Raw genomic sequence first — 13,237 nt, 5'->3', positions numbered from 1 at the left:
ACAGAAAATCACTGCTGCCTGACTTGGTAAACAGATTTTTAAAAGTAGCATTATTCAGTGAGAGCTTGTTTTGAACAAAGATACAACTGAGACTTTGCCAAAATAAAAAATCAGCCATGGCATCATGATCAAAACTCTGAACTTTGTTCTATACTAAGGCAGCATTCATTTCTAGTCTTCACTGCTAAAAATATCTTAGAGTACCACAAAGAAGTCTAAAATGTTAAAGTGGGCAAAATACAAGCACACATTTAAGTGTGCAGTATGCATAAATCTGGGGAGAAATTCAGTGAGTTGCTGAACAACTGTCTTTGGATGTGAACACAACCAGTGGCTATTCCTTTGATTTTTCTTAAAGCTCTATCTAAGCCAAACAATTTATTTCACAGCGCACAATAACCATAAAACAAGGACAGGGTTTCATCTCTCTCATCTTTTCCAGTCACTTGCTTGAAGAGTTGGTGCATGAGGGACGTGTACCCTCAACATAACGAGGATCCTTTAAGGACAGAGGAGCACGTATGTTCTCACTTCACTCTGTATCATGTTATATTTGCCACAGCTTAGCAGGAAGTGGCACCATGAAAGCAATTCCATCTCCACCTGAGAGGAAGGGCTCTCCCAGAGCGGGTGATACACATGCCAGTTTTGCTGATTTGGATCATTGCTGACCACAATTCATAAAATCACTTTCATTACAAACATCATGAATAAACAAGACTCAAGATAGACACAAAAGAGTAATCGTGCAATAATTTAAAAGGTGTCAAAACAATGTTCAAACATGAAAACGTAAATATGATGTCTGAGCAATAGCTTTGAAGGAAGTATCAGGGAAAGTGAATGTGGCCGTTCTGCCTTATAACTTATTATGGGGCCAGCTGTGTCACCTTCAGCTTCTCTGTGAAGGACTCAATAGATCAGTAGCTCTCCTTGACCTTTGACCTGTTTATTTTGTAAGTCTATTTCTTCTCTTTTAATAGACATAGTCCACACAAGTCCCTTCAAGTCCCCTCTGCCACCATTTCTGCAGTTTCTCCAACTGTAATCTCCTTCCATGACATCTTCCACCCCCTGCTTTTGAAACAATGGTAGTGGCCTGGGGAGAAGACTCGGTGGTTAAAACACTTGGATGAGGACTGGATTTTGGAAACCTAGAAACCCACACTGAGAAGGCCAGATGGGCACTGTGGCCCACTTGTATTTCTAGCCTCTGAAGGGAGAGATGGGATCCCCAGAGCAAGTTGGCTAGCAAAAGCAGATATATCAGTGAGCTCTAGGTTTGTTTGAGAGACCCTTTATCAGTGAGTAAGGTGGAAGAGCAATGCAGGATTATTTCCAACATCAGCCTCATGGGCCTCCAGGTCTGTCCATATGGAGCGTCAGATCTTCACATACATCCACATAGAATTCCCCCATCAGCGGTTTACTGCATCATCCTTTTGCCTTCGACCCTTACCTAACTGACAGGCACACTGCTTCTGATCATTGCACAGGATCTTGAATTTGCATGCTCAAATTGAACAGATGTACAGTCTCCATTAAGGTTCCCTGTCTATAGTAATTGGTGGCAACAGCACCGGATGATCTACTGTGGGGACGCCGGACTAAGACCCTCTCTTCATTGCATAGACCCATAGGCATCATCTGACATCATGTCTGCCTATCCCAGCTTCCACATATCTCCTAATTTGCTGCTGCATCAGCTTCTGTTCTGGTTCTTTCTCCCTGTTCTATTATGATAGTACCCCAGCAGTGATGTGGGATTCCCCTCTGTAGGCTGTGAATATGTTTTATTACCATTGGTTAATAAAGAAGCTGTTTCAGGCAATGGCTTAACAGAATAAAGCCAGGCAGGAAATCCAAACACAGATATAGAAAGAGAGTAGGCAGAGTCAAGGAGACACCATGTAACTGCCAAAAGAGACAGATGTCAGAACTTTGCCTGGTAGGCCACAGCCTTGGGGCAATTCACAGAACTCACAGATTCAGTTGCATAGCCAGTAGTACCTTAATTTCTATCACACACTTTGCTTAGTGTTTTTCAACCTTTATTGACTCCTTATAGAGGCTTTCAAGATATTTTCCAATTTTTCATCTATGGCATTTAATACTGAGACATTCTAAATATCTTCTATGCATGCATGTGCTGGTGTGTGTGTGTGTGTGTGTGTGTGTGTGTGTGTATAATTTTCAAGACAGGGTTTCCCTGTAGCTTTAGAGCCTGTCCTGAAACTCTCTCGGTAGACCAGGCTGATTTTGAACTCACAGAGATCTGTCCATCTCTGCCTCCCAATTGCTTCGATTAAAGGTGTGTGCTACCACCATCCAGAAATATATTTCAAAGAATAAGACTTTTTTCTTCTTTTTAAAACAGGGATCACAGATTCTGTGTGCTACCCCTCTGCATCTACCTGCAGAGCCCAGCTAATTCACTCTAAGAAACTGACCCCCAGCATCCATGTTTGTAAGAAAAATAATAACAGAATCACAACAGCTAAAACTTGAGTGCTCCCAGCGACCCAAGCTCATAGTTCTAAGTCACAAAACAAATAAAAATGTCCAATTAGAAGGAATTCCCCTGAAAGACCCACAGTTGTCCATGACCAAGAGTGGGAATGAGGGCTGAAAAGAAGCATGGCCGACCCCGTGGGGCTTCCTGGCTAGATTTCCCAAAGTGACTTTTGAGAAGCCCTTGGCTCGGGGCTGAAAGTCCAGTTACCCAGCGAGGCACTGTCTTTCAAACCCAGTCACTCTCAGAGGGTCCTGAAAATGTTTTAAAATGTTCTCTCAGAGTTCGCCTAGAGTTTCTGAAAACTCTAGGGCCCCAGAAATCTCATTAATAACTAAAAAGAAGGCAGAATGGAGTGGCCCCCATCTGAGAGATGATGTCATCTGTCTCCCCACAGAAAAGGCCACGCTTCCCTTTGTGGAAGTCCATGGTGACATCACCTCCTGCTCACAGGCCATTTAGCTCTTCCCCTGCTGGTTCCCTAGCTGAAGTGCCTGCTGCCTTTGCAAATGTCATTCACAGAGCTCCTTGACCTTGTTTGTATGCTGGGCTCCACTGCCAAGGGAGGGGAGGCCTCCGGAGCACAGGGAAGAGCTGAGGGGCGGGTGTGTGCAGATGGCAGGGAGCTCCTATTCATACAACTTATGGAAAGTTCTATACACCCTTCAGCAGCCCAGACCGAGGCTCCCAGGGTGGAATTCAGTTTCTGAACAATGCTGTCAATGCTGAATTCTGTGAACCGATTAGCCAGGCAGGGCGGCGCGGCCATTTCTTTCTTTTTAGGGTGGGATTTTCTTTGAAGATCTGCATAAAGGCACTGCAGTGTGGGCTTTATCTTGCCTCGACAGAGCCACTTTCAAAATGCACCCACAGAGAAGGCCCGCTTGTAGATCCATTTTCTTAAAGTAAATAGAAGATTTGTGCTGTTGACCAAAAGGCACACTGGGTAAACGGATTTATTTATTACTGAGCAAAATGAATGAAGTGTGTAGGGGTTCCTGAGCCACAGTGCTGGGGAAATGATGTCACCTCAATTCCGGGCTCTGCAAGCATTTGCTGAGCTCTTATAGCAGAGTCTGGAAAAGAGCCAGTGGGGAAAGGGCTTCGTGTGATTTGGTTCTGATGAAAACAGGAGAGAGCTTTAACTTCACCCATCCTGGCCAGGTGAGGAAAAGATGCTCAGGGCCAGGTCAGGCTAGGGATCTATGGACTCTGAGCACAGGCCCAGAGGGACGACGCAGAGACTTGCCTTTGGTTTTTGTCTGCTGATTGTGGTTTTTGTGCACACTTGCATTTGCGAAGATGGAGAGTCAAATGCTACAGAGTGAATTTCAGTCAAGGATGGGCAGCGCACACCTGGGTTGCCCCACAGATTGTGCCACCAGGTGACAAGATGGTCATCATGATGAGACGGGCTAACACTGTAGTGCTTGAAACACGCCCCTGTTGTTTAGTGGGGCACGACTATGCTTAGTTTATATTTTGTATTGTACCCTTATTTTAAGTCAATTTGTCATGCTTCGCCATCCATGAGGATCCTACTCCAGACCTATTTTAATTGAGTAAAGGATTTGCATGTTGGAAGACACCGTAGCCTCTATGGTTTGAGTTTGTGCCTTATAGAGCCAGCTTGTGGTAGCCACTGCTTAAGTTTCTAGCTCTCTCTAGAGATTCATCCTTTGACCCTGAATCTAACCGCATGTGACTTTTTTTTTGTTTTGTTTTCTTCGAGACAGGGTTTCTCTGTGGCTTTGGAGCCTGTCCTGGAACTAGCTCTGTAGACCAGGCTGGTCTCGAACTCACAGAGATCCGCCTGCCTATGCCTCCTGAGTGCTGGGATTAAAGGCGTGTGCTACCATTGCCCGGCTCCACATGTGACTTGTTAATGCCATCTGTTCCTCCTGCATCCTTAAATCACTGGGTCACTCCTTTCCTTTCCCTGATTTGGCCAGATACCACCTGCTTATTTTTCAGGTTCAGAGGTTGCAATTTCATAGAAGACTTTTCTGTCTGCCTGCATTCCTGACCCAATATCATCGCATCTTATTATTCTGTGTGATCTCTCAGCCCTTATCAGATTTGATTGTGCATATTCATTTGCATGTTTAATGTCTTTCCTTTATTGTAATGACTATGAAAATTGAACTGTTTCTGTGTGTGCACATAGATCTGTGTCCCTAATCATAGCATGGTATCTGGTACAAAAGCATTCCCCCAATACCCATAACTTTAATAAACAGAAGAATGATAGTTTATAACTTTTGTCCTCAGGTTTTCTCTAAGGGATAATCAGGTTGCCACTCCCAGTGAAGGCCTTCTGCCTGCCTTATTCTGCTGACACCTCTTCTCAAGCCATGGCAAGTCATATGGTCCAAACATAGAACATAATATATACAAGCATGCCATGATGACATATGACATCAATTAATTTTGTATCGATTTTAACTGTTGACAATCTCCTTCCAGAAGATTATTGCCAAGTACCATTTATATAAGTAGGCAGTACAGAGTTAATTTTTTTTCAGTTTTGATCCTAACTACTAACATACTGTTGCGTAACTCTGGCTCTGAGTTTAGCAAATTTTCAGCAAATGGGGAAAAATTTTGCAATAGTAAACAGGAAAAGAGAATAGACAGAGAGTGTCTTTGACTCTCTTAAAAGAAGACAGATTTCCAAACAGAAGTGAAAGAAAAATTTTGGCTCAAAAAACCCGAAGTGCTTTCAGCAGAGGACTTGGCATTTTGGCTAGGAGAACCCAGTGATACAGCAAGCTGGGTGCAGCCAGTAATGACGACCCCATAAAACTCTTTAGTGAGGCCTCTGGTCAGTGTGGCTAGAGCCTGGAGGGGAGGGTAAGCAGTCTCCTGAATAAAGAGATCAGTTAGCAAAAGCACTGTCCTTCTCTCTTCGTTCTGAGTGCAAGGCTGCATCACTTAAGAAATTGAAAGGCTGCCGGGTGGTGGTGGCGCATGCCTTTAATCCCAGCACTTGGGAGGCAGAGGCAGGCGGATCTCTGTGAGTTTGAGACCAGCCTGGTCTACAAGAGCTAATTCCAGGACAGGCTCCAAAACCACAGAGAAACCCTGTCTCGAAAAAGCAAAAAAAAAAAAAAAAAAAAAAAAAAAGAGAGAGAGAGAGAGATTGAAAGGCAGCAAGGGCCAAAACTGACCAGTTGAATCCTATCTCTCAGGACTTGGAACTCAGACAGGAGTTTACACTCCTAGGCAATTCCTGTGTTTACCTAGGATTGAGGACCACATTCCCAAGTCACTTCCTGAACTGTACTCTTATGTGCCCAGAGGAGCATTCTGCCCTTTAGATCTTTGAAGCAGAAAGAGTCTCCTTCAGGACTCTTGCTACCATCCTGGTGCTGTTTGGACCTGGTTATGACACTGGGTGGCTTGAGCATCTTAGAAGTATGTTCCGGATTCTGGGGAGACTGTCTTTCTGCCATTTCATTTCAACAAGCTCCATGCCAGTTTTACCTTGCTCCTAAAACTGAGTTATACTGAATAGTAACATTACCCTCTGTAGTAAGGGTCTTAGAAACTCCAGTTGGTCTGCCTACTCCTCAATATTTACAAGATCCCCAGTGAGGGCTGAGGCTATCGGTCATCAGGAGAGTACTTGCCTAGCACATTTGAGGCCCTGATGTTGCTCTCACAGCATTGTAAAGCTAGATACAACCACAAGGAAACCCTAATTGTTTTGTGGATATACATACCTGACATACCCTGATCTCAAGATTACACCAGAACCCAACAATCTGAGAAATTTCCAAGACTTTCCTGCCTGGTTTGTTTTTTCAGTCCATCTCTAGATTATTACAATATTGCTGAAGAGCCGGGCGGTGGTGGCGCACGCCTTTAATCCCAGCACTTGGGAGGCAGAGGTAGGCGGATCTCTGTGAGTTCGAGACCAGCCTGGTCTACAAGAGCTAGTTCCAGGACAGGCTCCAAAACCACAGAGAAACCCTGTCTCGAAAAACAAAAAACAAAACAAACAAACAAACAAAAAAAACAATATTGCTGAAGAGCAGAACACTGGAGACAGACGATACTAAGGAGAGAAATCAGCTAAATCCTTTTATGAAGTCAATCAATTTATAGTGGGTTCATAATTTCATCATGAGTGGAAAGGGTCTCATCCTGATATTTAAGGGTTCTACAATTGGGGACTTCTGGATGGCAGCTCTGAGATTTATATGGGTGGGCTGTGACACCAATAAATCTCAAGTCTCAAATGCTCAGGTACTTGCTAAAGTACCTCTGATTCATACTCTCTCTCTCCTTCCTCTCCCTCTCTGTGTGTGTCTCTCTATTTGTTTCTGTGTGCACTTACATGTGCATGCTCATGCCAGGGATGGATACTGTGTGGCCGTGTAGGGAGAGGTCAGAGTACCATGGAGAGCACTAGTCCTCAGGGACTTCCCACCTTTTGTTTGAGGCAAGGTCTCTTATTGATCTGAACTCTGCTGAGTAGGCTAGGTCAGCTGGTCAGTGAGCTCTGGAGTTCTGCTCATCTTCACCTCCCATCTTTCCATCACTGGGATTATAAGAGCTCGCTATTGTGCATGGCTTGGGTTCAGGGATCTAACTAGATTTAACTTGTGAGACAAGCTCCTTACCAACTGAGACAACTCACCAGCCCTTTTCACCGATTTTAACAGGATTACAATTTAGGCATCCGCTAGATTTCTGGTATAACATTGCAATTCTACCTCTTTTGGATTTACTGAAATTCCCCGTGAGTCCTAATCTGTGGTCGGACAGTTGAGAACTACTGGATGACGTTCTTTTGAAGTTGGACTATCCTAGCACCATCTCTCTTAAACCTTAATCACCAGGAAGGTTAACTAAGATACTGTTCTGGATCTACTACTTTCAAGTTTCTGACCCAGTAGGTCTAGCATAGGAAGGCTAAGAATGTGTATTTCTGAAAAGTTCCTTGTGCTACCACTCTTACTGGGGACTGCCTTTTGAAAGCCGTTGGTCTGGGACCATCCCCCTGTAGACTGACACACAGGAGATCAATTTTGAAGTCTCATGTCTCGTGTTAATAATGACTTTTAGAGAAGTAATTATCTTCACCTGCTTCTCAACTACTCGTTTGCAGTTGGGTTTCAATGCGTCCCTACTCCATTTCGTAGACACAAGACATAAGCCTGGACTCTTGTATCCAGCTCAAATTATCGGCTGTTCCTCTCATCCCAGCCCTTTCTTTACCCTTTTGCTGACCTTTCTGACTCCTATTCTTTATATTGTCCTGATCGTTCTCTTTCTGACAATGAGCCTCGCGTCTCTTTCTGGGCTCCTGCACCCTAAAGACTCCCATGCCACTCTGTAATGTTTTTGTTCTAGGGCAGAGGACCACACCACCTGCTCAAGCGGTTATTGAAATTGCTTCTACTTTAACCATTTTTTCTCAGGGCACTAGCAAAATTTAACTCCCCAAATTCCACAAATGTCTCAGTCAGTTATCTTATGCATAGCTCTAGTTACTACTTTGCATTTATTATTTATTGATGCTACTGTATTCATGGATAGAATTGACTAAATAACAATTATTAATACAACCAGTATTAACACAGGACTTACCATGAATGAACCACTGCATCTTAAATCCTCTCTCGTCCGTATCTAGCCCATCTGTATAGAACAGTACATGAAGCTTGGAGCCTGTGGTGGCCCCTGGTGGGGGGATATCTGCTCCACAGTAGCGTCCTATCCTTTGGGGTCCATCATAAAGCTGAAATTAAAGAGAAATTTCACAAAGTAAAAACACTGCACGTATTTTTTGTTGTTCTCTTTGTTTCTGTTTGCTTTCAAGGAGGGCTAGCTTAGCTACATAGATGCACACTGGCTCAAAAGTTAAAGGTGTGTCTACTCTCATGGGATATTATAAGAATTAAAATTAATTGCATATAGACTGTTTCAGAGAAGGATTAGATTACTAAACCCAGTAGATGTGAAAATTAGACTACAAATTTTGGTTTTATTTTAACCTGCCAAGTCCAAATTAAAATCCAGAATAGGGAACTAGGCTGACCTTGAACTAGTTATGTAGCCAAACATTCTCACTGTCCTGACAATATCTCTCTAAATCTGGGAGGGCAGGTGCAGAACCGAACTAGATTTCTGCTGTGCTGGAATCAAACCTAGAGCTTTGTGCATGCCAGGCAAGCTCTCTACCAACTGGGCTCCACTCCAGCACCACGTGAGCACTTTCAGCAGCAACAAAGCATGCCAGTGATGCAGTTTTCATTGCAATCTTGTCGTGTGTTGAAAATGATTTCAGATTTTTGTCAGTATATAAATCTGATACTTTAAAGACTTCTGATAAAATTTCTAATAAAGATTCCGAAAAGTACACTTTGTGTTGTTTTGTAATATTATTAAAATCCTTAGCAGAAAGTTTGTACCACTCTCTGAATGTGGTGGACAATGAGAGCTGACGAGAGGCCAAGGAGAAAGGCACAGGAACTTTCATCTGGCGATGGATCGAGAGAGAGACAGAGACCCAATTTGGATCAACCGTCTGAGCTCTTAAGGTCCAAATGAGGAGCAGAAGGAGGGAGAACATGAGCAAGGAAATCAGGACCACGAGGCGTGCACCCACCCACAGTGACAGTGGAACTGATCTATTGGGAGCTCTCCAAGGCCAGCTGGACTGGGACTGAATAAGCATGGGTTGAAACTGGACTCTCTGAACAAGGCGGACAATGAAGGCTGATGAGAGGCCAAGGACAATGGCACTAGGTTTCGATCCTAATACATGAACTGGCTTTGTGGGAGCGTAGCCTGTTTGGATGCTCACCTTCCTGGACCTAGATAGAAGTGGGAGGACCTTGGTCTTCCTGTAGAGCAGGGAATTTGGACTGCTCTTCAGTATCGAGAGGGAGGGGGAGTGGACTAGGGGGAGGAGAAGAGGAGTGGGGATAGGGGGAGGGGAGCGGGGGAGGGGGCAATATGTGGGAGGAGGGGGAGGGAAATGGGAAACGGGGAGCAGTTGGAAATTTTAATTAAAAAAGAATAAAAAAAAAAAAAGAAAGTTTGTACCAAACCAAAATCATACTCGCACTTTATAAACACATTTCCTTCCATGAAAGTTCGTTAAATTTGACTATTATCATCATTTTTATTTATTTTTGCTTTTCTAAATATTCTTCCTTTTTTCTTAAAAAATAACTTTTTTATACAATATATTCTGATCACTGATTTCCCTCGTCATCTCCTCCCTTATCTTACCCACCTTCCCCTTCCCACCCATCCATCTCCAAGCTTTCTCTCTCTCTCTTTAGAAAACAAAGAGGCCCACTTTAAACAAGTGAACCAAAGTAAAACAAACAAATGGGGAAAATGGAAAGTGCATGAGAAATGCAAACACACACAGAATACATGCACACACACACAAAACCCGCAAGAATACAAAATTGGAAATACTAATGCTAAGAATGAGAAATTGTGCTTTTGCAATTATTGTCATTTGTGTTAGGCTGAGTACTACAGACTAGAGCCTTCTGGGTTTTCACGCTGCATGTCTAATGGGTATTTGCATCTCTTCCCTGGGAGGTTTTCTGCTGGGGTCGTTGCCCATTATTCCATGAACATATTTCTACAGCTTTCTTGGTGTCTCATTTTAAAAACATAATAGAGAGATAGTTAAACAAATATCCAATTTAAAATAAAAAACATTTTTTCCTCCTTTCACATAGGAAAAAGAATGCCGTCCTCAAAACATGGCCTCCTCATGTGGAAGCCATTAGATTTCTTCTTCATCCCTTTGAAGTCCACATTAATCACTTTGCTCCAGTTATCCTTAGAATGATACCAAAATGGAACATATCTGAAAATATGCACATAAACTTACATGATTATTCTTTTTTGAGGGGAGAGAGTTTGGGGGGGGCAGAGTTTTGGACGGGGGAGAGTTTCTTTATTTAGCCCTGGCTGTCCTGGAACTCAGGCTGGCCTTTCACTCATCTGCATCCAGAGTCCTGGGATTAAAGGCTGCCCTGTCTGGTCTCTGATTGTTCTTATTCTCATCTATTTTTCCCTGTGGGGACTGACCTCTCTAATGTGCTGTCAAGCACTCTACCACTGAGCTATATCTTCAGCCTTCCTTGGTTACTTATTTTTAGTGGATGTGCATTTGGTGTGCCTTTGAGTACATGCATAATATGGACTCGATGCCTTTCAAACTGGTGTAGTTAGTTTTTTTAACTAAATGTGATAAGTGTCCCTTAAATACATTGACTCAGCCATGAAAACCTTATAGAGAAATTTTACAAAGTACTTTGATGGAACCTTCATAATTTCAATAATTAGATATGAATCTTTTCCACCTCTGAATAAACCATCCTCCTTTGGGTTTTTGTTTCAGGTTCTTTGGAGACAAGGTCTCACTGTGCAACCCAGGAAGGCTGGAAATTCACTATGTAACCTAGGATGGTTTAAACTTGCAGTAATGCACCTGCCCCAGGTTCTCATATAATAGGTTTACAGGGGTAAGGCACCATGCCGAGTGACACCTTAGCTCTTTGCTTCTCTTTCTACGCAGGCAGCCACATCTCTTCCCTTTCTAGTGATGGGCACAGCATTCTCTTACCCCTACTGACGGTGAGTTTCCTTAGGGAACAGGCTATCCCTGATTTCCTTTCCCTCATATGCACAGCATTATGAGGGCCCCATTCCAGTATAGATCCAGTGAATGTACACTTTGATTTTTGCCACCAGTGTATTTACTTTAAGGACTGAATCTGTACTACTTCTTCTGTATAGTTAGATAAGAATTTGAATTATAAAATTGCAAATATCCGTCTAATAATTGTGCAGTAGAAGATTTGAATCACTTTGTAGTCATTCTGCAGAGTGGGGACCTAGGTGCTGTCTTGTTCAGGTTCAGAAGAAATCATGATTTCTGAATGTTGGCCTGCCTCATCAAGTTCCCAACAAGTTGTTTGTCTTGGTTGTAAGATGTAGGGAAGGTCTGAAGAGATGAAAAATGGGAAGCGAGTCCAATATGCCATTCACCAGTTGGTACTAAGCCTATGATTTTCAAGTAAACGAATGAGATAGTAGTCATTTCTCAGATCTATTATTTTACCTTCCTTATTTCTTTTCTGTAAATACTCTTAGTTTAAAAACTTAGATTTCTTATCAGGTTTCTAGCATACTACATGTTCTGGTTAGTTTTATGTCAACTTTTCATGGCCTAGAGTCATTTGGGAAGATAGACCCTCAATTAAGAAAACAGCCTCACCAAACTGACTTCTTGGTAAGCCTAGGAAGGGAGCATTTTCTTGATTAATGATGTGGGAGGGGCAGCTTACAGTGGGCCACACAACCCATGGCCTGGTGGTCCTGAGTGCTCTAAAACAACAGACTGAGCAAGCCATGAAGAACAGGAAAGCCAGTAAGCAGTATTTCTTCATGGCCTCCTCTTCCAATTCTTGCCTCCATGTTCCTGCCTTGACTTCCCTCAGTGATGAACTGTGATATGGAATTGCACGTTTGAAGTGACCCTTTTCTCTCCAAGTTGCTTTTGGACGTGGAGTTTACTTCAGTAATAGACACTACATAGTGAAAGAAACCAGATGAAGGAGGGAGAATGAAAAAAAGAAAAAGATAAGAGGGAAGGATGGAGAGAGAGAGAGAGAGAGAGAGAGAGAGAGAGAGAGAGAGAGCATGAACAAACACAACAGGAAAATCAGAAAAGAAGAAACAAGAGCCAAAGCCCATCACCTCAAGTCTTGGACTCTATCACCTTCTACAAGCTAGAGGCAGGGGCACAAGGAAACCAGGCTGTATTGGGAGTGCTCCCAGGCTGTACTGGGAGTGCTCCTGAATCACCGTCTCTTTGTAGAATATTTCTCTTCAATTTCAGAATTTCAGTTTCAGAATTTGTATCAGATTTATTGCAGGAAGTCTACTGTGAAACTGAACACAAAAATATACTGTCTCCAAATACTGACAAAAAAAGCAAGTCTTTCAGCCTGCTTTAAAACTAACTTTGAATGTGATTTAATGACCAAAGCTGAAATTACTTCATCTCTAACGTGCAAAATTTAAGATAAGCACTTTTATGATCATAAGAAGCCTCAACCTGGTGGATTACAGTAAGCATTGGATAGCTGCAAGCTGAGGAACGTAGTTGGATTCTATATAAGGTCATTATACATTCCAATACAGTATAGAGCATTGTTTTTCTCCATAACTCAACAAGCTTAAGAACTATGACCTTTTACATGATGTAGAGGTTCATTTTTCTTTTTTCTTTTTTTAATGGAAGTTCTTCCCTAAAGAAGATTTCCTAATGCCAGAAGCCAGTGGCCTTAAAGGAGTGCATTGTGAATGGGACTGAGCAGAGTAGGTGACCAAGAAGGATGGACTTGTGAAAACACTGATGAATGATAAAGAAATGTCTTTATCCTCTAGGAAGAATGGAATGAGACATCAAGCAGACATATTTGAAAACGCTTAAATAAAATGTCAGATAAATTAATGAACTAATTAGTGTACAACAATACTTCTACTAGAGAGAGGGGGAGAAACCACCCCATTCCTTCAGTTTTACACCCTTTTAACATTTACATTTAATTAAATCAGGTCTTTTTGTTTATATCCACACAGATGGTTAATGTCACCTCCACAATTCATTCCCGAGTAAACTCACCACACAAAAAGTAACAGTCATTTTTCAAAGTACACAAATACCAGTCACCA

The 13,237-nt window shown here is 42.5% G+C and overlaps 1 protein-coding gene across 2 annotated transcripts in view; it reads right to left on the bottom strand.

Moving 5' to 3' along the window:
* Cubn (cubilin) overlaps nt 1-13,237 on the bottom strand; it is a 206,569-nt gene that overhangs the window by 121,803 nt on the left and 71,529 nt on the right. For both annotated transcript variants that reach the window (XM_057787625.1, XM_057787624.1), the window contains exon 28: nt 8,111-8,261. In XM_057787625.1, coding sequence (XP_057643608.1) covers nt 8,111-8,261 — 151 coding nt within the window. The remainder of the gene's footprint in view (nt 1-8,110; nt 8,262-13,237) is intronic.

Source organism: Chionomys nivalis, chromosome 13, assembly GCF_950005125.1.
Source record: "Chionomys nivalis chromosome 13, mChiNiv1.1, whole genome shotgun sequence".
NCBI lineage: Eukaryota > Metazoa > Chordata > Mammalia > Rodentia > Cricetidae > Chionomys > Chionomys nivalis.
Note: the sequence above shows the minus strand (reverse complement) of the source record. Positions and strands in the feature narration are given on the sequence as shown.